Source organism: Rutidosis leptorrhynchoides, chromosome 9 (genome assembly GCF_046630445.1).
Source record: "Rutidosis leptorrhynchoides isolate AG116_Rl617_1_P2 chromosome 9, CSIRO_AGI_Rlap_v1, whole genome shotgun sequence".
Lineage (NCBI taxonomy): Eukaryota > Viridiplantae > Streptophyta > Magnoliopsida > Asterales > Asteraceae > Rutidosis > Rutidosis leptorrhynchoides.
In genome coordinates this window covers 27177198-27201703 of record NC_092341.1, presented here as the reverse complement: position 1 = coordinate 27201703, position 24506 = coordinate 27177198, and the positions used below count along the sequence as shown (strand labels likewise).

At 36.3% G+C, this 24506-nt stretch overlaps 1 protein-coding gene across 1 annotated transcript; it reads right to left on the bottom strand.

The window, feature by feature from the left end:
* Positions 1–9621: 9621 nt before the first annotated feature.
* Positions 9622–11172, bottom strand: LOC139869426 (uncharacterized). Its single transcript, XM_071857744.1, has 2 exons — positions 10235–11172; positions 9622–10094 (listed from the first exon to the last, which is right to left on the bottom strand). The coding sequence occupies exons 1-2, from the start codon at positions 10842–10844 to the stop codon at positions 9958–9960; spliced, it is 747 nt and encodes a 248-aa protein (XP_071713845.1). The 5' UTR covers positions 10845–11172; the 3' UTR covers positions 9622–9957.
* Positions 11173–24506: the final 13334 nt, after the last annotated feature.

Sequence of the window (24506 nt, the reverse complement as noted above, 5' to 3'; positions counted from 1 at the left end):
GAACGAAGTCAGGCTGCGAAAATAAGTGAACCATGTCAGGGGGTGCGGCCTGCATAAATTGCCCTGCAAGATTAGCCTGCCCCTGAATATTTTGCCAAGGTTGACCCTGCATCTGCGGATATACCCACGGCTGCGGTGTTGGAAAAGAGGGATTACTTGAAGATGCCGAATACACAGGTTGTAAGGGGAGCGAGACCTGTGGCACAGATGCCTGCGAAAACTGAGGATACACACTCAAGAGCCCAACCGTTTGCGCTGTGCTTTGTTGTTGCGCTGTTATTGGCGCCCAATGAGAGTTTGCGTCTGGAATGACACCAAATCCCCAGCTGTTAAGTAACGCCTGCGCATCCGCAGGGGTTAAGAATTGAGAAACTGGGCGCGGTGGTTGCCAAGGTTGCAGGGGTGTAAACGACGAGTTTTGCTGAATAGTCTGCGTCTGCAGAGGTATCGAAACAGTGGTACTGTAAATAGGTACCTGGCCGCAGCAAACTACATGTGGTCCCATGGTTTTGCCACCAGCGTTTATCGGGATAACCCTTGGATCCACCGATGAAAAATCCAACCGCGTGGTTGTGACTGGTGAGTTTGCTCTTGGCGGTGTAACCCCATCCGGATATATCGGCTTAAACCGCTGAAAGGGTTCGCCGGATACAGGTGGGGGGTACATTGTGTACCCTGCTTGAGCAGCCGCCTCCGTAGTCAAAACTGGCGTTTGCTGACTACCAGACGGCGCGTGTTGAATTGCTGTTTGAGTATGCTCCGATGATTCCTCGGAAGTCATGATACTGTTAAAAAGAAAAAATTCAAAAAATTCTGTAAATAGCGAATCATAATTCAAAACCTAAAAAGAAAGAACAATTAAACAGTTTTGAATTAATTCGACTCTCAATGAAAGCACCACTTGATCATGCATATTTTAACCGAGGGGTCTTAACATGCTTGCTCAACGTAAAGGAGGGGTTTAAGGATCTTAGAACGTGGCTCTCCGGTCCGGCTACCGTGAATAACCCTGGCCGACATGATGATGTCGGCGGGGTGGCCAAGTGATTAAGTCCACCTTCGATGACGTCCGTCGATCAGAAGGCCCCAAGCAAGGTTGTAGGTACCAGTTAATAAAGAACTAACCTGTTAACCTTTAGAAGATGATAGAGGATGTAAGTTACGTAGGATGTGTGGTAGAAGATGGCTACGTAACGTGGTATGTTGCTAACGACGATTAGGGTTTGTATTTATAGGCAAACCCTAATTCTAGAACCGTCATAGGATAGTGATAATCGTTTCCATAACCATCTCCCCCGAATCACGGATATAATTATGGAAAAGATATTTGCTTGTTAGCTAAGCAACCGCCGTAAAGGGACCAGATACGGATCCGCATGCCGCATGACGCATGAGAGCACCCCGCATACGCACCATAGCGCATGCCCGTGTGTATGTTACATGCGCATGCGGGCTGCGGTATCATTACTTGACAACACCCTAAGTCCCTAACCAAACCTAAACATGAATGCACAAATAACCAAAAGACACCAACCACACAGCAATCTACCAAACTCTACAAGAGTGAAATTGATGGCATTCTCAGTATGGAGGCCATTATGATGTTTTGATTCTTGAATGGTATAAGATTTGACGTCGGCTACATCATTGCTAATATAATGCATCGTTTCATGAAAACCATATGCTTCTTACTAAATTATTCCGTTTTCTTGACCTAAACAATAATGGTTTGTATTCTTATAATGTACCTCGTACGCAATTGATGTACTAGATTTTATTGTCTATTTTTATTGTTGTCCAAGTCGCAATGCCTAATCGCAAGTCTTCCTTGCGTACTTAACGACTGTCAACTAACCGAGTACACATGGAAATTCGCAAGATGTGCGTCGCCGAGTAAAATCGGTCATTGTTGCTAAATTATGAGTCTCGACCTAAAATATCGTTCATGCACGATAAATAGGAAATCACAAGACCGGAAGACAATCTTGTGACTTGCGGAGGTATTTTGACAATATTTATTTAAGTGCTTGTAGTTATAATTTACTTGAAAATTGGTGTTTTCGTTAATAACCTTAAATATAAACTTTAATTTGCACCATGAAACATTTTACAATTAATGGGCCTTTTCCTATCAAACAAATCTTATATGAACTCATTGAGTATAAGTGTATAACCTTCATACATTAATGGGCTGAATTTGTTGAGCCCAATTTGCTAACCGATTTAAATATTTTAACGAGCCGATTATAAGTTATAACTTGAGATTTGAATATCAAACTGTATGAAATATAATCTTCCCAAAAGTTTATTGTTTTAGCTTTTACAAGTAACCAAAATGTATAGTAATCAGAAGTGAAACAGAAGCCAGTGGTGGAATTTGGATTTTTTTTTTCAGCAGAGGCGAATTTTTTTAAGCACTCACATTTAGTGTAAATTTTTTTCTTTCATTCTTCAATTAAAATACAACCCATTCGGTCACGAGCTTTTGGAATATGAAGACTTTTGGGCAAAATACATTTTTTTCCTTCTTTAAAGTAAAGAGAAACAATGAAAAATATGAAGGCTTTTGTGTCATAAATTTTTAAGTTAGGGGCAAAATAAAAAAAATTCTAAATTTTAACCTTTAAATTTTCAAATTCACCGAGGGCAAGTGCCCCTTGCCCCACTCTAGTTTCGCCCATGAACACAAGTACATATGTTAACACTAATCACTAAGCCAAAACGGTATCTTCGAAACAAATTACCTAAATCACATTATTGAAGATAAAATGCGTCCTTTGAATCATCATTCCATAGTCACCATGTTAAACAATTTTTTTTATGAACGGCGATTTTTTAGCATCAGTAGATCATTTATTTCAACGACCATCATCATTTGCACGTATTACACACGTTAAGGCAGAAATCCGAATCCAATCGACGGTACATGGGAACACATCCATTCGGGCAGTGTTCAGGAGTAAAGGTCCGTGAACGAATCCGGTAAAACCTCCCTATAGGGTCAATATATACCACCATCATTGGTGTTCAATTGTTTTAAAGAAAATCATGTTATCTCTAAGGAACGAACCCATGACTTCTCCCTATCTCATGACACAAAGTACATGGAGAGAACCGTTGGGCTATACCTTGGTTCCTCAAACAATTTGCATTTTCATTTGAAGGACAAAACAAAATAAGTTGAACTGAACTTTCAAACCAATGCACCGATCTACATTCGGTGAGATGCCCAACTAATAACGAAGATCTTGAAACACTTGATTGTGCACTATTAAATGGTAAATGAGCTTTGGAAGTCTAAAATCAAATATATGAGCGGTGGTCCTTAATCGGGTCCATTCCTACTGTTATTGCCGATTCCTTCAATTGGGATAATCTTGGGTTGAAATCATCTATTGGAAGCAAGCTTTGGCAAGTTATCGAATAGCTAATCGAGTCGGTGGAAAAAAGGAAACTTCGAATGGCATAGATGGTTATCGAAACCAAAATTCTATGATTTCATGCTACAAACAATAAGGGTATATGTTAAGCCTTAGCTGATTATCTATTTTGCTTAATAAAGTTTTCCTGCATCTATATATAGCATAGCTGAGGATTCTCGGTTTTATTCCTTTGTAGTTGCTGTTGTATTGGGTCTTTGCATAATTTTCATATTAATAAAAGTTTGATTTAAAAAAAGTTTGATAACACCAATAAGCTTGTAGCTCAACGGTACTCGATTTTTATAATCTCTGGGCTCACCTTGTGTTTGGCTTGCATCATAAACAGGCGCAAGTTCGAACCTGCTCCTTCACATTGTGATTTTTTGGAAGGAAGGCAAATTAAAGGCACAGGTCTCATTTGGGATGAGATTACTGCATGTCAAAGGCAAATACGCTTAGGGTGTCCCTGTCAAATTACATCGACCTTTTGCTTAGAAGGACATATGATAACAGGGTTTAGTCTCTTCGTTCTTTAAACTTTGTTAGAAATTTTCTAGTACAATACAATAAAATATGAGATTGTATGTGATATTTGGGCATAGAATTTGTTCTTATACATCAGTAATTTAATACGGCGTAATAACTTAAATGAATAATGTGAAACCTGTCATACGTGTGGATTATAGGTGTAAAAGACTAAATGGAATGAGCCAAAAAAGCAATAAATTTGGGCACATACAACTAGGGAGAAGTTAACGAAACTTTTAATCAAAACTTGAATAAATTATGTCACCAAGTGTACACACATTCCATGACACCATGCATTTATGCCATTTTTCATCTACATCTTCTTCTTCAATTCGATCCCTTCCATAATATTTAGGTTTGTTTTCCAATGCAATTTTACTATTCAAGATAATACAACATTCATTATGTATCTATCATCACAAACTTACTCAGTGACAAAATTAATATAACATTCTAAATTTGTTACCATCATCGTGACATATCTCATCCGTAGACAAAATTAATCAATTATTTTCTTACTGAATAAGGTTATTAACGAGTCAAATGGTTGTTAACGAGACAAACATTAATAAGCTTATTTTAGCTTGATTTTGAACTATGAAATGAGTTTATCTAGACTAAATTCTTATTAACACAAGAGCTTTGAATTCAAATATTTTAAACCAAGCTAATATTGTAACTTTTAAAAGTTCGAATCGAGCTTGTAGACTAATCAATAAACGAGTTGTCTAACTTTAACTAAAAATATTTTTACTTTCTTTGGACGAGTAACAAATGGAGTATTTTTTTTATTTACACAATAAGATAACTTGCATGATTGTGTAACTAGAGAGCTATAAATTGCCTTGATATAGGAACATAGTAAATCAAAAGGTCAAACATGGTTGTCAAGCAACACCACATTCTACTATCAACATGCATTGCATTACTTTTTATAACTACCTCCATTTCACAACCCACCACCGAATACCACCATGAATACGACGACAATAAACGCCACGCAACCGCAACTCCACCAAAGAGCCACGGTAAAACACGCAGCCATGGTGGCGGTAAAAAATTAGGCGGTAAATCAAGAAACAAAAATGGATCACCATCAAATTGTGATCCATAATATCAATATCTATTTTCAAAATGTGGTCAATGGCCATTCTCTCGTAATTCACCAAACAACCCCTTTACATCCCGCCGACCACCACCTCCACGCCGGCCACCACCATTACCTCCGGCGCCGGCACCAGCACCTACTCCACCACCATCTCCGCCGCCATCACCACCACCACCACCGGCTCCACCACCAGCATCTCCTCCGCCTCCACCACCACTGATTCCGTCACCTCCACCACCAACCCCGTCACCTCCGCCTCCGGTTGTTCCATCACCACCGCCACCGGTGGAAACTCCGCCACCAGTATTATTATCACCACCACCTGACTACATTCTACCTCCGATGGTACCTGAGCTACCACCTGATGGTCCATTTCAAGCACCACCATTAGTTCCGATATTTTCGCCGCCACTTTTTGGTGATCCTAATCCAAATCCGACGCCGTATGTTCCGATATTCTCACCGCCGGCTGATAATAACAATCCGCCGGGTTACACACTCCCGCCACTTGTGCCGACACCAAATTTCCCGCCACAAACAAACCCCGGTCAAAACTTTCCGCCACAAATAAACCCTGGACAAAACTTTCCACCACTTATAGACCCTGGACAAAATTTTCCTCCACAAATAGACCCTGGACAAAACTTTCCACCACTTTTAGACCCTGGACAAAATTTTCCACCACAAACAAACCCGGGGCAACAATTTCCTCCACTTATAGACCCCGGACAAAATTTTCCTCCACAAATAAACCCCGGACAAAACTTTCCGCCACTAATTGACCCCGGACAAAACTTTCCGCCACAAATAAACCCTGGGCAAAACTTTCCACCGATAATGGACTCGGGACAATTTCCGCCGCAATTTCCAGGGATTGGGCAGTCGCCGGGAGTTATATTGCCACCGCCAGTGGATACCAACCCGATGACAGGAGGACAACCGTTCTTTTCAACACCAGAGACACCATTGGTTCCAATCAATTTGCCCTGATACGATAACGTTGTTGTTCATGAGTAGTTAGCTTTAGTGTACTGATGTGGAACTTTGAGTTTTACTTTAGAGCATTTATGTAAAGTACACATAAGGTTTTAATAATGTACAGCGTTCTTCTTTTTTATTAGCCTTCTAATGAAAACAAAATTTAGATATTAAAATGCTAATTAATTTGTTTTTAAAGAAATGTGAAAACAAAATTAGATATTCGCGAAGTTAAAAGTAGGAGAGATTAACCACTGAAATTATGTTGTTCATAACTAAACCTAACACTAAATTCATCTTTCGTCATCACCAGAGACAAAGTCTAAGAAACTTTATTAGCAAGTTCATATAAAGATTACTTAAATTTGTATACAAATTCAGCAAGTTCATAACTAAACCTAACACAAATGTTCTTTGAAAGAGTCTCCAGGGATCGCAGATATTCATTAGGCGTCGTTTCGGAGGAATGAATATCAGGTCTCAAAATAAAACCCTCAACTGGCTTAATTATGCAGACATTGCATTTCTTAAACTCATAACTAAAACACTATTCAACATATTACTGCAAACTTAGATCTTGTAATCTACACTGTCACGAAGACCGAGTTCTCTGAGACAAAAGCAATACGAATCCCAGTCGGTTCTTCTAAGGTATTTCAATAATTTCTTCCTTTTCTGTACCATTCCTTGAAGACCCTTTTGAGAGTGTTTATCCTGCACCATTTTCATCAACATTCATGAATCTTAGTTAATTAAAATAATAGTATCTGAAGAGCGTTACCCTGTAATAAACTAAGTATAGGCGATCAACTATCCTAAGTTTACAAGGATGGAGTAGTAAACAATTACTCTATACGAAAGGAGTGTGTTGCTAATGATTATGAGCATAGTTATCTCTTAATAGGAAAGAATAACCGAAGCTTCATCAAATTTTTATCATTAGAAAAACTACCAATTGGGATGCGGAGCAACTTTTTGAAAAATATGATGATGCAACCTTTTTATAAGTAATCAAATATAACCTTTTTATGCAGGACAGTAGCAAGGTGCTTGATCTTGGTAGTGAGTTGGGCCACTGAAAACATAAAAAAAAAAAACAATAAACTCATATAGATGTAAGCAATAAACTAATAAAATTATACACTTGTTGCTAACATCATGTAGCTTAGAATAAAAAAGGGTTAAATTAATAAACAAATAACATATACATAAGCATTAACAAGTAACATGAGAAAGTAGAGCCCTTGCTGATAACATCATGGCTAGGATACAGTGAAATATGATTCCCCAGAATTAAAAAAAAAAATAAACGTACAAGAAAATTTTCATAAACCATCTATTTCATCTATAAACAACAAAACTACTATAAATCATCATGAAAATATAATCCAGCGACCAGCAAGATATACATAAAGATACCGGGACCCTTAAAATAAAGACTGCAATAGGGGTGTTCATGGGAGCTTTAACCTCGGATTTTTATATAACCTCAATCTAACATCCAATGCAGACAAAAAAGCTTAATCTAAACCTAACCTCATGTTGCAGCTAATCTTTCGTTTGATTAATAGTCAGGGCGTGAAAATTAAAAATACTAAGCATCTGTATATCTGTATTACTAATATTTCCATTCCATTGGCGAATAATATTAGAAAATTGATCATATTACTAAACCTTAAGTATCGATTACATGTCTACTACAAAGAATGAAAATCTATGAAAAACTAGCTGATTATCAATTTTAACATGATAAATGAGCATAACAAAATCATATTATAACTACAACGTTCGATTTTCGAAATAAAACTTCGAATTTATTACTCTTCTTACATTACCAATCTAGAAAAGAAATGTGTGTCAATTCATGATCATTCATTAGCAAGTGTGAGTTTTGAAATTTTGTGACTTACTGGTCATATGACCATTAGAATGTTCCCATTGACAAAAAAATATAATAATAAAAAAAAAAATCACGGTCATACATCAATAACATTATTGATGTTGTATTCACATACTTAAGATTATAACATATCTGAACTGTTCTATCACACATAAAATTTCCTAAACAGAAAAATAATCAACATTCAGAATTCCACATACCTTGAACACGAGCTGATCCACAGTCTGATTCAGAAATTTTGAATTTCTCTCTTACATTTTTAAGCTCAATCTTTTGTTTCTCTGCAGATGACAAATGTAAATTCAGAACGTTTTACAACAGCAACAAAAAACTTCAGTGGTTGCAATATCTTACAAGTCACATCTATATCAGGGGTTTTATAGTAATTAGACATGCACACTTTGATTGCTATATCAGTTCCACTAAAACAGCAAAACCATGATAGTCTACCAAGTTCTAGAGACAGTTGCAAATAACAATCACTAAAAGAGGACTTGAGTCTGGTCATCATCAACCAGAAGGTTGGTGTTACAAAAAATAACTGTAACATCCAATTATTACAAAAAACTTATAAATAAATCTGAACAATTGAGTAAAGAGTCATTTGTTTTTCAATCTGCAGATCATTATTATGTCTTATGTCTGCGGAGGCGTCCGCAGATGTTTTTATGAAGGTTTGTTTTTCTCTGCAAACTCACGAACTTAGAAATATGCTTCTAAGTGCTGGCGTGCTTGCATACAGTATTAGTTTATTTAGTATTAAGTTATTTTGCAGACATTAAAACAATCTTTACTATTCACCCTTCAGACCACATCTTCTTTACAAAAAACATATTAAAAAACAAACACCACCTAAGACATAGAACATAGGAGACTTTTGTAAACATAAATACTCAATGATAAAACCTCACTCAGGGTGTGTTTGGGTGACGAGCTTATTGGAGCTTGAGCTTATGATTTTAATAAGCTCCAAGTCATAAGCTTCGTTTGGTAGAGAAAAAAAAGTAGAGCTTATAAAAATCATAAGCTCTGAAAAAATAAGCTACGGGTTTGTTTGGCGCGTAGCTTATTGGAGCTTATGGAAGCTTATTGGAGTTTGAGCTTATGATTTTAATAAGCTCCAAGTCATAAGCTTCGTTTGGTAGACAAAAAAAGTAGAGCTTATGAAAATCATAAGCTCTGAAAAAATAAGCTACTTGTAGTTGCTTATGAAAAAAAGTAGAGCTTATGAACTGAAAACTAAGCTCCAGCTAGTTTACCAAACATTTATAAAAAATAATAAGCTCCAGCTATCAGCTTCAAAAATAAGCTCCAGCTCAAGCTCCTGCTCATAAGCTCCAGCTCCAGCTATAAGCTCCAGCTCCAGCTACTTTCGTCCAAACACACCCTACTTTTAGTAGCTTATGAAAAAAAGTAGAGCTTATGAACTAGAAAATAAGCTCCAGCTAGTTTACCAAACACTTATAAAAAATAATAAGCTCCAGCTACCAGCTTAAAAAATAAGCTCTAGCTCCAGCTCTATCTCATAAGCTCCAGCTCCAGCTCCAGCTACTTTCATCCAAACACACCCTCAATGTGAGCTTTGCTTGGGTGCTTGACCCCTGTTCGAAATCTCACAAAAATTTCAAGAGCTATGCGAAGTATGAATGAGTAAAACAATTCAATTTTAGGGTATACATAGAGCGCACCTTTTTAAACGATCGAAACCTTTCCGACCTAATATCAAGGCAGACAGAGTACAGATGTGTTTAAAGGACAAATCCATCGAGTACATCGATATCTACAGTTTCTTAACATAGTAAAATGATGCGAAGAAAATACCATATATCTCATCGTAATCACTCCCTCAAGAAGAAGAAAATGGTGAGTGTGATGGTAATTTTAACATTCTAACATGTATACAATCTTAAACCTTTAAGTTCCCTACTGGTCTTGTTTACTTTGAAAACAGGGCCAAAGATTTAGTTTTTAGCGAGAAAACAAAGACGTTTAGACATGCTAACACAGGCAATGATCCAGTTTCAGTAACTCACACTAATGCACATAAAAGAAACTACAAAAGCAAACAACAAAGCACTTGCCTTTTCAACCAAGTCCTCTTTCGGTGGAGCTAACATAAAGTGTGGAGTTCCAAGCTCACTCAATACACTTCTTTTACCTACATATGTACATAACCCTATAATGTGACAACTTAAATAGCAACCACTTAACAAATCCTATTAACTTATGAAAGCATAGAACATCAACATCAACATAACATTCAAATTTACAAACTATATCGATCAAAATCGTAAGTACCTGCATTCTTTTTTTGAATTTCCTCATTCTGCAACTTTGCAAGGCTCTCCCTTAAGTGACTAAACTTCAAACCACTCGTATTTTGCATCTCCTTATCATCCATTTCCCTCACCTTCTTCAACCTCTCATTCAATTCAGATAATGAAAATTCATTGTTCTTAGTCACTGGCCTCAATTTCTTCAACTTACTCCCTAAATCTAAATAACCATAACTCCTCATAAAGTCCGGTTTCGTCTCATTCGATACCGAACTCCTCTTATTATTCTTCATGTTTGATCCAGGCACTGCATTCTCAGACGTAGGTCTCAAATTCAAATTCAAATTCAAATTAAAACCAGTTTTATCATACGGTGAATTCCGACGAGCATCTTCAGTTGACTTAGGCGAATCCATTCTCAGATTTTTCAAACTCATTCGGATTGAATCTAACGGAGCCGGATCTCTTTTCACTTCGGATCCGGATCCGGATCCTGGATCGGGTTTTGGCATCGCATTTTGGCATCGCATTTTGTTTGTAAAGCTCTTGGAATGAAAGAACAGGTGGAGATGGATTCGGTGGTTGTACGGTGGACTGACGACGGTACTCGGAGAGATTTTTACGGATCTCATCAAGAGAAGCAGGATTTTGAGTGCTAGGGTTTGAATTGATAAAAGAAGGACGGCGAGGCTGTTGAGATGATGATGATGACGTAGGTTGCTTCAGACTGGCTTTAACGTCAGCGAAATAAGATTTCGATCGTGAATGATTTTGATTGTTGTCATCGGAATGAGAAGATGATGATGGTGAATAGAAGTGAAATGAGGAGGTAGTGCATTGAAGCTGTAGCTGGAGGTGTCTGTGTGGACGGAAACGAAGGTAGATCGCGGTTGCCGCCATAGACGACGGTGGCTATCTGGTTAGGGGTGTTGGTGGTGTTTCAGAAACCCTAGTTGAACCCTCAAAAACGTGCCTTTGATTCGTTCCTCTGCTCCTCTCTAGTGTTGCTCCCGTGTCACTTTACGTTTTTTTTTTTTTCTTTTTTTTTTTTAATTTTAGAATTTATTGATTTATTATTAAAAACATTATTATTAAAAACATTATTATTAAAAACATTATTATTAAAAACATTATTATTATTATTATTATTATTACTATTATTATTATTATTATTTTATTTTATTTTATTTTGGGGAAAAAAAAACACACACACACACCCACACACACACACACACACACACACACACACACACACACATATATATATATATATATATATATATATATATATATATATATATATATATATATATGTATATATATATATATATATATATAAAGAAGATCTGACGATCTTGTGGTGTTACAATTGAGACAAATTATAAAATCTGTTTGACAGACGTAACACAAACCGCCCTATTGAACTCACATATACAAAGACGAGCTAACGTACAGAATTAATAAACATTGAAAGCAACAGCACAAACCTGGAAGAAAAATCCCCAAGAACCAAACAAACAAGCAATAAACTTCGTGCATGTTGCAATTTGACGTAACCACCACGAAGAAAGTCAGACCCCAAAAAAGGTCCTCACCTGAATCGAAGCCTGCAATCGCGAGCCAGAACCCACGAGTCCCACACCAACCGCACCAACCCCTGTACGTGAAGGTGGTGTAATGGTGTTTGTGGTCGTTTTGGCCGCCCCACTTTATCAAACGACACCCAACCAAACCCAACCCCCAAAAACGCAAAACACCCCCTCAACTATAATCAACTTACAAAAACTACACCAAACTCCAGGAGGTAAAATATAAATTCTCTTACTTAATATAAAAACTCTGCCCAAACGCTTCGACTGCCCGTATCTTCCTGCTCGACACGAGTTAAATTCCACCGCCCACACCGGTAAACTCGAAAATTTTTCATGAACAAAATTAAACTAACTACGTTCGAAACAGACATTTTTTAAAAAACGCTAAACACAACGACAGCTCGTATCTTCCTTCTCGCCGCAAGTTAAATTTTTTCGACAGCACCGTAAGGCTCGAAATAATTTTATAAACAAAACGAAACTAACTACTTTCGAAACGGACACTTTTTAAAAAAACGCTAAACAGAACGACAACCCGTATCTTCCTGCTCGCAGCGAGTTAAATTTTTTCGACAGCACCGTCAGACTCGAAATAATTTTATGAACGAAACGAAACTAACTACGATACGGACACTTTTTAAAAAAACGCTAAAGACAACGACATCTATAACGGCGCTTAACACATGAGGCCTTTTCCCTTCTGTAAATACAGAAAGCTACGTTAAATATGAATACGCAGGCCGAAAGTCCCCGCCGCATTGCGCGGCCGGATCCGGACTAGTTAAAGATTAAAGATAAAATATTAATAGAAATATTTATTTAAATATACGGAGTATTAGCAAAAAGACATAATTAAAGATGGAGTATGAATGATCAAAACTCCTACACCAAATGTAGAGAGACTATGAGCCAAATGATATACAAATATACGATGTTGTTACTTGAATCCAACTTTCAATTTTCAAAATATCCTTGAAGCATTAGGGATCCGTTGGTTAGTCATAGATGTTATAAAAACTTAAGATTCGCCGTAAGGTCTTCATTTAGAATTGATGGTCTCGAATTAAGAGGTGAATGCACCACTTTGTTTCTCCATTTGCATATTAACCATAAGATAATGAACCTTGTTGCTAAAAAAAACATTGCTAGCATTTATCGAATCAAGATTACAGTTTGTTGCACTAGTCATGATATTTAAATCATTCAAACGGTGGGGAAAGTTGAACATTTGTATTGGGAGGGCCACACATATTAGCGAAATTTGAAATGTATTTCTTGATCGATAATAAACCCTTAAAATTGCACTGACTGGTGCAGTTTTACTACAAGTACAAATATGAAATTGTAACTCTTTGAGTTGCGAGCGTTTAAGTTTTGAAATCGACTAAATATGAGTTCGTATGAAAATGATATGATCAAAACGATGACAACTCGCAAATTCTGCGAGTCTTGACCATTTTTGTCGTATCTTTTTATACGGGCTCTGATTTGGTTGATTCAAAAGCTCAAACATTCGTAACTCATAAGACTACAAATTTAGTACTTACTAAATTTTTAGAGATTGTCAAAACAATTGTTTTTATCTTTGTTTAACAAACAAATCTAAATAACTACAATATATACGGAGTAGAATACCAGTAGCATTTTCATTGTCCAGTTATATACAGCGGCGAAGCTTGAACATAGCTTTTGAGGGGGCCGATTTATAATGTGTGAATTTTGTTTTATGTTGTTCGATTATGTGTAAATATTTAGTAATAATAACAGTGTTTAACGACATTAGATCATTGATATATATAGTTTATAACAAATTCTTGCGTATGATTGGATTTCTCGAAGACATAAACAACGCAATTTCGATTGGCTTCTTTGGATTTCTACTCCATTTTCGTGTTGAGGCTTGTTGTGATCTCGGCAACGGGTTCTCTGTTTCTTTACTTCGTGTATTTGCATTTGTATAATTTTTAAGTATTAGCTCTATGTAACTCTATGTAATATTCTCGTGGTTTAATAAAATTTGCTTGCCTTAAAAAAATATACTTGTTATATTTACTATAGACTATGTATAAAGCAGAAAATATAATCATTTTGAAATTAAATTTGAAGTGTCATCTAAAGTATTATTAAAAATTTCACCTATATGGGAACAAACTACAATTTTAAAGCTTATCAACTAAAGTTCTTTTTTTTTAAAAGCAAGCTATATTGATATCAAACGTCAAACGTTTAGTACAAACCGAGTTGGGATGAAAAACCAACTACACGAAAATAAAAAGCGAACATGAAAATACATAAAGCAAAATATGTTTGCGAGTAAGCAAACACCAAGACTAAAAAGTAACTACACGACTAGCTAATATTGAGGTAAACACTAGGATTGTCTAACCATGAGCACCAATCGATCGTCTTTTTTGGCATCCGATGGGAAATCCATTCAAATGACTTGAGTTGGATTTCGTTAAATAACACCGGGGTAGTCCATTTTTCACCACGAAATACCATGTTGTTTCGATTTTTCCAAATGTAATACGCACTCACCCAACCGACCGCTTGCCAAATTTTGCTTCCAAGACTAGACATAGGGCTTGTGGCATTACCTTTGTAGATTTCGATGATACTATAATTCGAGAAATTGCCGAGCTTCCACCAATTAATCACGCGATTCCAAATCTCCATAGAATGTTTGCAAAATATGAACGAGTGGTCTACCGTTTCTAGATCATCATCACATAGTGGGCATCTTACGCTATGTAGGTCAATACCCCTCTTGTCGAGTTCGGTCCTGACCGGTATTCTTTTTTTCGATGCCCGCCACATGAAAACTTCTAACTTTTTTGGTACAAGAGAATTCCTGAGTGTTTCTTGTGCTCGGTCATTGGATGACAGCAAGCATTCATCAATGATGGAAGATAATACCTTGACAGTGAACATACCGCTAGCTGATAAGGACCATCTCCAAGAATCGTTGCTTTCTGGATCGAAACAATAGCCTGCAATTAAATGAACAAGCGAGGTTAATTCTGAGTTTGTGCGACCAGCAGAAGGTTGTTGACGTTCCATCTTCCTCGGCTGCCACCCGTACCCGATCAATGATTACAACATCTTTAAAACGCTCGAGTCTGTACAACCTGGGAAATCTTTCGCTCAGCTTAATACCCCAAATCCACACATCATTCCAGAAGGCAGTCGTAGATCCATTCCCCACAGTTTTCTCGAAGGATGACCTGAAAGTAATACCCGAAGCATCCAAAAAGTTTCCTGCCATAATTATGTTATACCAAATACCAGATGATGAAAATCGAGTGGACTCGACTTCCAACCCCAACCCCCCTTCCGAACCATAAATGCTGCGAATTAACTTGACCCAAAGAGAGTTGGTTTCGGTTTTAAACCTACACCACCATTTACATAATAAGGCCAAATTTTTGCTTTTTAAAGAACCAAAGTTTAAACCCCCCGCCCCGTAAGGTGAGATGACACTTTCCCATTTAACCCATGCAATTTTGGAATCAAATTCTGTCCCGCCCCACACAAAAAACGCCTCACTCTCTCAAGTATATTTAGCACGCATTGAGGAGCACGAAAGAGCGAGAAGTAGTACAATGGAAGACTATTAAGAATCGATTTAATAAGAGTTACTCGGCCGCCAAAAGACAACGTTCTCATTTTACAATTCGATAACCTTGATTTATTTTTTTCAATCAAGACATCCCAATCCTTAACCTTCTTCATTGACGACCCGATGGGAATTCCAAGGTAAGTAAACGGGACTTTCCCGGCTTGACATCCAAACATATTGGCCATATTGAGGACCTCATTGAAATGTCCCGTTCATATTGATTATAAACATTCTATATTAATTGATTTCGTTGCGAGGTTTTGACCTCTATATGAGACGTTTTTCAAAGACTACATTCATTTTTAAAACAACCATAACCTTTATTTTATCAATAAAGGTTTTAAAAACATTACGTAGATTATCAAATAATGATAATCTAAAATATACTGTTTACACACGACCATTAAATAATGGTTTACAATAGAAATATATTACATAGACATATGTTTCTTGAATGCAGTTTTTACACAATATCATACAAACATGGACTCCAAATCTTGTCCTTATTTTAGTATGCAACAGCGGAAGCTCTTAGTATTCACCTGAGAATAAATATGCTTTAAACGTCAACAAAAATGTTGGTGAGTTATATGTTTAACCTATATGTAACACCCCAACTTAACATGACCACAATATTGTCCGCTTTGCCCGCAGGCGCACGACTTTTCTTTGGCAACCACACACGAGAAGCACTTTCCCAGGAGGTCACCCATCCTGGTAGTGCTCTCGCCCGAGCACGCTTAACCACAACGTACTCGCACACCTGCTCTGCCTGTGGTCCCAAAACGCGTTGTTTCATTTAAGCGTGAGTATTACCTTATAATCTCATGATCACTCATGTCCATGGGCGATGTGAGATTTGCCTAAGGTGTTACATTCACCCCCCCTTATGGACTCATCGTCCTCAATGAGGTTTGCCCCACCATCCCCAATGGCACATGAGTGGCTCTGATACCATTCTGTAACACCCCAACTTAACATTACCACAATATTGTCCGCTTTGTTCGCATGCGCACGACTTTTCTTTGGCAACCACACACGAGAAGCACTTTCCCAGGAGGTCACCCATCCTGGTAGTGCTCTCGCCCGAGCACGCTTAACCACAACGTACTCGCACACCTGCTCTGCCAGTGGTCCCAAAACGCGTTGTTTCATTTAAGCGTGAGTATTACCTTATAATCTCATGATCACTCATGTCCATGTGCGATGTGGGATTTGCCTAAGGTGTTACAATATATATATCAAATCGTAACAATAGACCACAAGATTTCATTTTTCAATACACATCCCATACATAGAGATAAAAATCATTCATATGGTGAACACCTGGTAACCTACATTAACAAGATGCATATATAAGAATATCCCCATCATTCCGGGACACCCTTCGGATATGATATAAATTTCGAAGTACTAAAGCATCCGGTACTTTGGATGGGGTTTGTTAGTCCCAATAGATCTATCTTTAGGATTCGCGTCAATTAGGGTGTCTATTCCCTAATTTTTAGATTACCAGACTTAATAAAAAAGGGCATATTCGATTTCGATAATTCAACCATAGAATGTAGTTTCACGTACTTGTGTCTATTTTGTAAATCATTTATAAAACCTGCATGTATTCTCATCCCAAAAATATTAGATTTTAAAAGTGGGACTATAACTCACTTTCACAGATATTTCCTTCCTCGGAAATAAGACTTGGCCACGGATCGATTCACGAACCTATAAAAATATGTACATATATATCAAAGTATGATCAAAATATAATTACAACCATTTTTATTATGTTTTAAAGATTTGAGTGTATTAAGTCAGCTGTCCTCGTTAGTAACCTACAACTAGTTGTCCACAGTTAGATGTACAGAAATAAATCGATATATATATTATCTTGAATCAATCCACGACCCAGTGTATACACGTCTCAGGCTATATCACAACTCAAAGTATATATATTTTTGGAATCAACCTCAACCCTGTATAGCTAACTCCAACATTACTGCATATAGAGTGTCTATGGTTGTTCCAAATAATATATATACATGGGTCGATATGATATGTCAAAACATTTGCATACGTGTCTATGGTATCCCAAGATTACATAATATATTAGAATACATGTATAATACAATATAAGTTAGCTAGGATATGATTTGTATAGATTTGTTAAACATTTCTCGTAGCTAAAAAGATCAAAAATATCCAATCTTGTTTTACCCATAACTTCTTCGTTTTAAATCCGTTTTGAGTGAATCCAATTGCTATGGTTTCATATTGAATTTAAGTTTATGAATCTATACAGAAAAAGTATAAGTTTATAGTCGGAATTACAGGTTACAAGTTGTTTTTGTAAAGGTAGTCTTTTAAGTCGAAAGAACGACGTCTAGATGACCATTTTGGAAAACATACTTCCACTTTGAGTTTAACCATGATTTTTGGATATGGTTTCATGTTCATATTAAAAATCATTTTCCCAGAAGAACAACTTTTAAATCAAAGTTTATCATAGTTTTTAATTATCCAAACCAAAACAGCCCCCGGTTTTACTACGACGGCGTATATCCGATTTTATGGTGTTCATCGTGTTTCCAGGTTTTAAATCATTAAGTTAGCATATCATATAGATATAGAACATGTGTTTAGTTGATTTTAAAATTCAAGTTAGAAGGATTAACTTTTGTTTGCGAACACGTTTAGAATTAACTAAACTATGTTTTAGTGATTACAAGTTTAAACCTTCGAATAAGATAGCTTTATATGTATGAATCGAATGATGTTATGAACATCATTAATACCTCAAGTTTTCTGGATAAAACTACTGGAAATGAGAAAAATGGATCTAGCTTCAAAGGATCCTTGGATGGCTTGAAAGTTCTTGAAGCAGAATCATGACACGAAAACAGTTCAAGTAAGATTTTCACTCGAAATAAGATTGTTATAGTTGTAGAAATTGAATCGAAGTTTGAATATGAATATTACCTTGAATTAGAAAGATAACCTACTGTAAATAACAAAGGTTCCTTGATCTTAGATGATTACTTGAAATGGATTAGAAAGCTTGGAAGTAGACTTGCAAACTTGAAAGTATTTTTGATTTTTATGAAACTATACTTATGGAATTTATGAAGAACGCTTAGAACTTGAAGATGGAACTTGAGAGAGATCAATTAGATGAAGAAAATTGAAGAATTAAAGTGTTTGTAGGTGTTTTTGGTCGTTGGTATATGGATTAGATATAAAGGATATGTAATTTTGTTTTCATGTAAATAAGTCATGAATGATTACTAATATTTTTGTAATTTTATGAGATATTTCATGCTAGTTGCCAAATGATGGTTCCCACATATGTTAGGTGACTCACATGGGCTACTAAGAGCTGATCATTAGAGTGTATATATGTCATAACCCGTCCTTAACCATAAGAACGTGTTAGATAACGTATGATTTCATTGCGAGGTATTGACCTCTATATGCGACATTTTTAAAAGAACAACTGCATATATTTTACATTACAAACCATAATTCTTATTTTGATACAAGCTTTAGACAAAATAAAGATGATTATCGTTTAGCGATAATCTTAGACTTACAAACTTTACAAATGATGATAACAACACGATTTCTAGCATATTTTACAATACAAATCCTCGGATATGCAGTTTTATTTTTGACACAAATATGAGTACGCAAGATCCTGCTTAAATTCAACATGTTGCAGCGGAAGCTTCTAATTATCACCTGAGAATAGACATGCTTAAAACGTCAACATAAAGTTGGTGAGATATAGGTTTAATGCCGGCAGCAATATATATATATATATAGACCACAAGATTTCATATATAAACGTTTTAATAAAAATATTCTAAGTGGTTGAGCACTTGGTAACCATACTTAACATTTAATCACGTCGCATATTCCCTTTATTATGAAATCTTACTACACCGTACCAAGTGTAGTCACGAAACGAAGTACTGTGCAACCGTTGAATACTGGTCGTCCAGTCCGGTTGGGGTTGTCAGGCCCGATAGATCTATCAACAGGATTCGCGTTTACAATACCGCTGTAAATATTAGTTACCAAGCTACAGGGAAGTATGCCAGTGGTACAACTCAACGTAGAATATATTTTTCAGTTACTTGTGTCCATAACGTAAAACATAAAATACATGTATTCTCATCCCGAAATATTTAGAGTTTAAAAGTGGGACTATATACTCACTTTCGTCTTGAAGATATGTAATTTCGACTTGGTCTCCGATTGATATCACGAACCTATCCATATATAGTTTATCAATATATTTCTATTTTAAACAATCGTCACATATATATACTTTTTATACTTTTAATAGTTTTAATAATTTCTTAGTCCGTAGTTAGCAGTCCGATGTTAGTAATTCAATTTTAATGGTTCATTTTTAGGTGTTTAATAAACCCCCAATGAAATAAATAAAAACCCCCATCGTATATGTATTGGTCGAGATTAATCTTGACCCATGGTACCGGTGTTGTCAAATGACGTGTTGCGTACATAAAGTACCGGTGTTGTCAAATGACGTGTTGCGTACAATCATGGGATCTTATGATTAATCTTCTCGTATTGTTTACGGGTGATCCTGAACCATATAAAATTAAATTATGAGTACATATATATAAAATATCATGTTATTTTAAAAAGATGTGATTTATTTAATTTTCTCCAATTATTTTCGTAGCCAAACTAGTCTTAGATATCCGATCTCGTTTTGGTCATAGTTTCTTCGTTACAACTCCGTTTTCGTTGATTCAACTTGCCACTTCCTTGGATCGAGTCCCTCTTTAAGACTATGAACTGTAAATACCTTAGTTTGTATTCAAAATCACAGGTCATAGGTCAAACTTTAGTGAAACTTATGAAGTTAATCATTTTCCATCATGTAAACAACCTTAAATGATTATTTTTCTAAAAATACTTATACTTTGAGTTAAATCATGAAATTTTTATGTGTTATCATATTCATAGTAAAAATCATTTTTCCAGAAAATAAACCTCCAATTCAAAGTTTAAGATGGTTTTTAATTATCCAACCCAAAACAGCCCCCGGTTGCACTCCGACGTCATAAAAATAGTTTTTAAGGTGTTCTTTGAAAAACCAAGTTATACCTTGTTAAATTAGCATATTTTTAAGTTATATTACAGGTCTTGAAGTATTTTAAAAGTTAAGTTAGAAGGATCTATTTAGTTTGCGAACAAGTTTGAAATCATTCAAACTATGTTCTAGTTTATAAACTCTTATATATATAGCTATAAATATATGAATTGAAAAAGAGTTGAAGTAGAGTTTTTACCTCAAGTTTAAAATGTAAAGTTGCTGGAAAGAAGTAGTAAAATAAAAGTTGAGAGAGTTCTTGCAAGTGTGTGTGAAAATTGGAAGTAAAATTTGGAAAATGAATGTGTAAAAATGAGTTAGAAATGGTGCTTATTTATAGGCTTGAAAATTTGGTTTTTAGTTAAAATATCTAAGATAAGTTAAAATTTATTATGTCATGAATGACATATTATTCCAATAATTGAAGATTTCTATTGGTATATACCAATAGTAAATACTTCTAGAAGCTGTGTATAGTACCCTAGATATACGTATAGGATTATTGAGGAAACGGAACGAGAATTCAAATATAACTATCTTTTGTAAATATACTTATATTGTTTTATGTATAAAAGCCCTTTAAAAATGATTAAATACATTACTTATACGATATATGTATAAACATTATAAATCATCAGTATTTATGTCAAATAACGTTACGTATGGTTATTGTTTTGAAAACTTAAGTTAGTAGTTTCAAAATATACTTATGACTTTTTGTTATTAATACAAAATGAGATATTAAAACATCCTTAGATCATGTTAAATATGTATGTATAATTATCATATATTGTATAGTTCGTGATATCATCGGTCAAACTAGACGGTCAAACGTTGTGTAAAACTCTTTTCAAAAACATAAATCTTAACAATTTGGATTGCTTATCATGTTGATAAGGTTTAATTTATATAAATATTAATCTTATAAGTATAGAACGATCGAAAAAGTGCGGGTCATTACAGTACCTACCCGTTAAATAAATTTCGTCCCGAAATTTTAAAATTGTACCTATTTTGCGTCATCGGAAAACAAGTGTGGATATTTTTGTTTCATTTGATCCTCTCATTCCCAAGTAAACTCGGGACCCCTTCGAGCATTCCAACGAACCTTAACGATCGGTATGTTGCTCTGCTTGAGCCGTTTAACTTCACGATCCATGATTTCGATTGGTTCTTCGATGAATTGTAGTTTCTCGTCGACATGGATTTCTTCAAGAGGAATGGTGAGGTCTTCCTTTGCAAGACACTTCTTAAGGTTTGAGACGTGAAAGGTATTATGTACTCCGGCGAGTTGTTGCGGTAACTCGAGTCGATAAGCTACCGGTCCAATGCGTTCGATGATCTTGAACGGGCCTACATACCTTGGGTTTAGTTTACCCCTTTTTCCAAAACGTATTACACCTTTCCAAGGTGACACCTTTAACATAACCATGTCACCGATCTGAAACTCTAATGGTTTCCTTCGAACATCGGCGTAGCTCTTTTGGCGACTACGGGCTGTTTTCAATCTCTCCTTGATTTGTACTATCTTCTCAGTCGTTTCGTGTATGATCTCGGGACCAGTTAATTGTCGATCTCCTACTTCATTCCAACAAATAGGAGATCTACACTTCCTTCCGTACAATGCTTCGAATGGCGCAGCTTTAATGCTCGCATGATAACTATTATTATACGAGAATTCTGCTAATGGTAGATATTTATCCCATCCGTTTCCAAAATCGATCACACATGCCCTGAGCATGTCTTCAAGAGTCTGAATCGTTCTTTCACTCTGCCCGTCAGTTTGCGGATGATACGCGGTACTCATATCCAAACGAGTTCCTAGGGCCTCCTGTAGTGATTGCCAGAACTTTGATGTAAATCTACTATCACGATCGGATATAATGGAAATAGGTATTCCATGCCTTGAAACAACTTCCTTTATATACAATCGTAATAGTTTCTCCATTCTATCCGTTTCCTTTATAGGCAAGAAGTGTGCAGACTTGGTGAGACGATCAACAATCACCCAAATGGTGTCGTATCCCCAGGCAGTCTTTGGTAACTTCGTGATGAAATCCATGGTAATACCATCCCATTTCCATTCTGGGATTTCTGGTTGTTGAAGTAACCCTGACGGCTTCTGGTGTTCAGCTTTGACTTTGGAACAAGTTAAACATTCCCCAACATATGTTGCAACGTCTGTCTTTAAATTAGGCCACCAATAATGTGTCTTAAGATCTTGGTACATCTTTCCAACTCCAGGATGTATCGAGTATCTTGTCTTATGTGCCTCATTTAATATCAACTTCCTTAATCCACCCAAATTCGGTACCCAAATACGATTTGCAAAATATCGAATTCCATCTTCCCGCATAACGAGTTGCTTCTCATACTTCTTCATTATTTCATTTCCTATATTTTCTTTAGTAAGTGCTTCTCGTTGAACTTCTTTGATTTGTGAGTTGAGATTCATGCGAATTTTTATGTTCATCGCTCGTACTCGAATTGGTTCTCGTTCCTTTCTGCTTAAAGCATCGGTCACCACGTTCGCCTTCCCAGGATGATAACGAATTTCACAATCATAGTCGTTTATTAACTCGACCCACCTACGTTGTCTCATGTTCAGCTGTTTCTGATCAAAAATATGTTGAAGGCTTTTATGATCAGTAAACACAGTGCATTTAACCCCATACAAGTAGTGTCTCCATATCTTCAATGCAAACACGACTGCTCCCAGTTCTAGATCATGCGTCGTATAATTCCGCTCGTGAATCTTCAATTGTCGGGATGCGTATGCAATAACTTTCTTTCGTTGCATAAGAATGCAACCAAAACCTTGTCGCGAAGCGTCACAATATATTTCAAAATCATCGTTCCCTTCTGGTAACGATAAAATAGGCGCCGTAGTTAACTTCTTCTTTAGTAATTGAAATGCACTCTCCTGCTCAGAAGTCCATTCATATTTCTTCCCTTTTTGCGTTAACGCTGTCAACGGCTTAGCTATTCGGGAAAAATCTTGAATAAACCTTCTATAATAACCGGCTAAACCCAAAAATTGACGTATCTGCGTTGGTGTCTTAGGAGTCTCCCATTTTTCAATGGCTTCAGTTTTTGCTGGATCAACCTGAATTCCTTTGCTACTAACAACGTGGCCAAGAAATTGAACTTCTTTCAACCAAAAAGCACACTTAGAAAATTTAGCATATAGTTGTTCTTTTCTCAACAACTCTAATATCAACCTTAAATGCTCTTCATGCTCTTGCTCACTCTTGGAATAGATAAGAATATCATCAATGAAAACGATAACAAACTTATCTAAATACGGACTACAAACTCGATTCATGAGGTCCATGAATACAGCTGGCGCATTCGTCAATCCAAACGGCATAACCAAAAATTCGTAATGACCATAACGTGTCCGAAAAGCAGTTTTCGGTATATCTTCTTCTTTGACACGTAATTGATGATAGCCCGACCTTAAGTCAATTTTTGAGTACACACATGATCCTTGGAGTTGATCAAATAAGTCGTCAATTCTCGGTAGTGGATACCGATTCTTGATAGTTAACTTATTTAATTCACGATAATCTATACACATCCTAAAAGATCCATCTTTCTTTTTAACAAATAGAATCGGAGCTCCCCACGGTGAAGTACTTGGTCGTATGAATCCATGATCCAGTAATTCTTTTAACTGACTCTGAAGTTCTTTTAACTCGGACGGTGCAAGTCTATATGGAGCACGAGCCACTGGTGCAGCTCCTGGTACTAAATCTATTTGAAATTCTACAGATCTAAATGGAGGTAATCCCGGCAACTTTTCCGGAAAGACTTCAGGAAAATCTCTTGCCACAGGCACGTCATTGATGCTCTTCACTTTTTCCTTTGTTTCGACTTTATTAACATGTGCTAAGATAGCATAGCACCCTTTCTTCAAGCACTTTTGAGCTTTCAAATAACTAATGAGTTTTAGCTTTGA

Bases quoted from the DNA above. Each gene is read 5' to 3' on its own strand.
- LOC139869426 (XM_071857744.1), bottom strand. From the start codon at position 10,844: ATGAGATCCGTAAAAATCTCTCCGAGTACCGTCGTCAGTCCACCGTAC. The intron at 10,095-10,234 runs GTACTTACGATT...GTACATATGTAG, and splicing joins AATTCAAAAAAAGAATGCAG to GTAAAAGAAGTGTATTGAGT.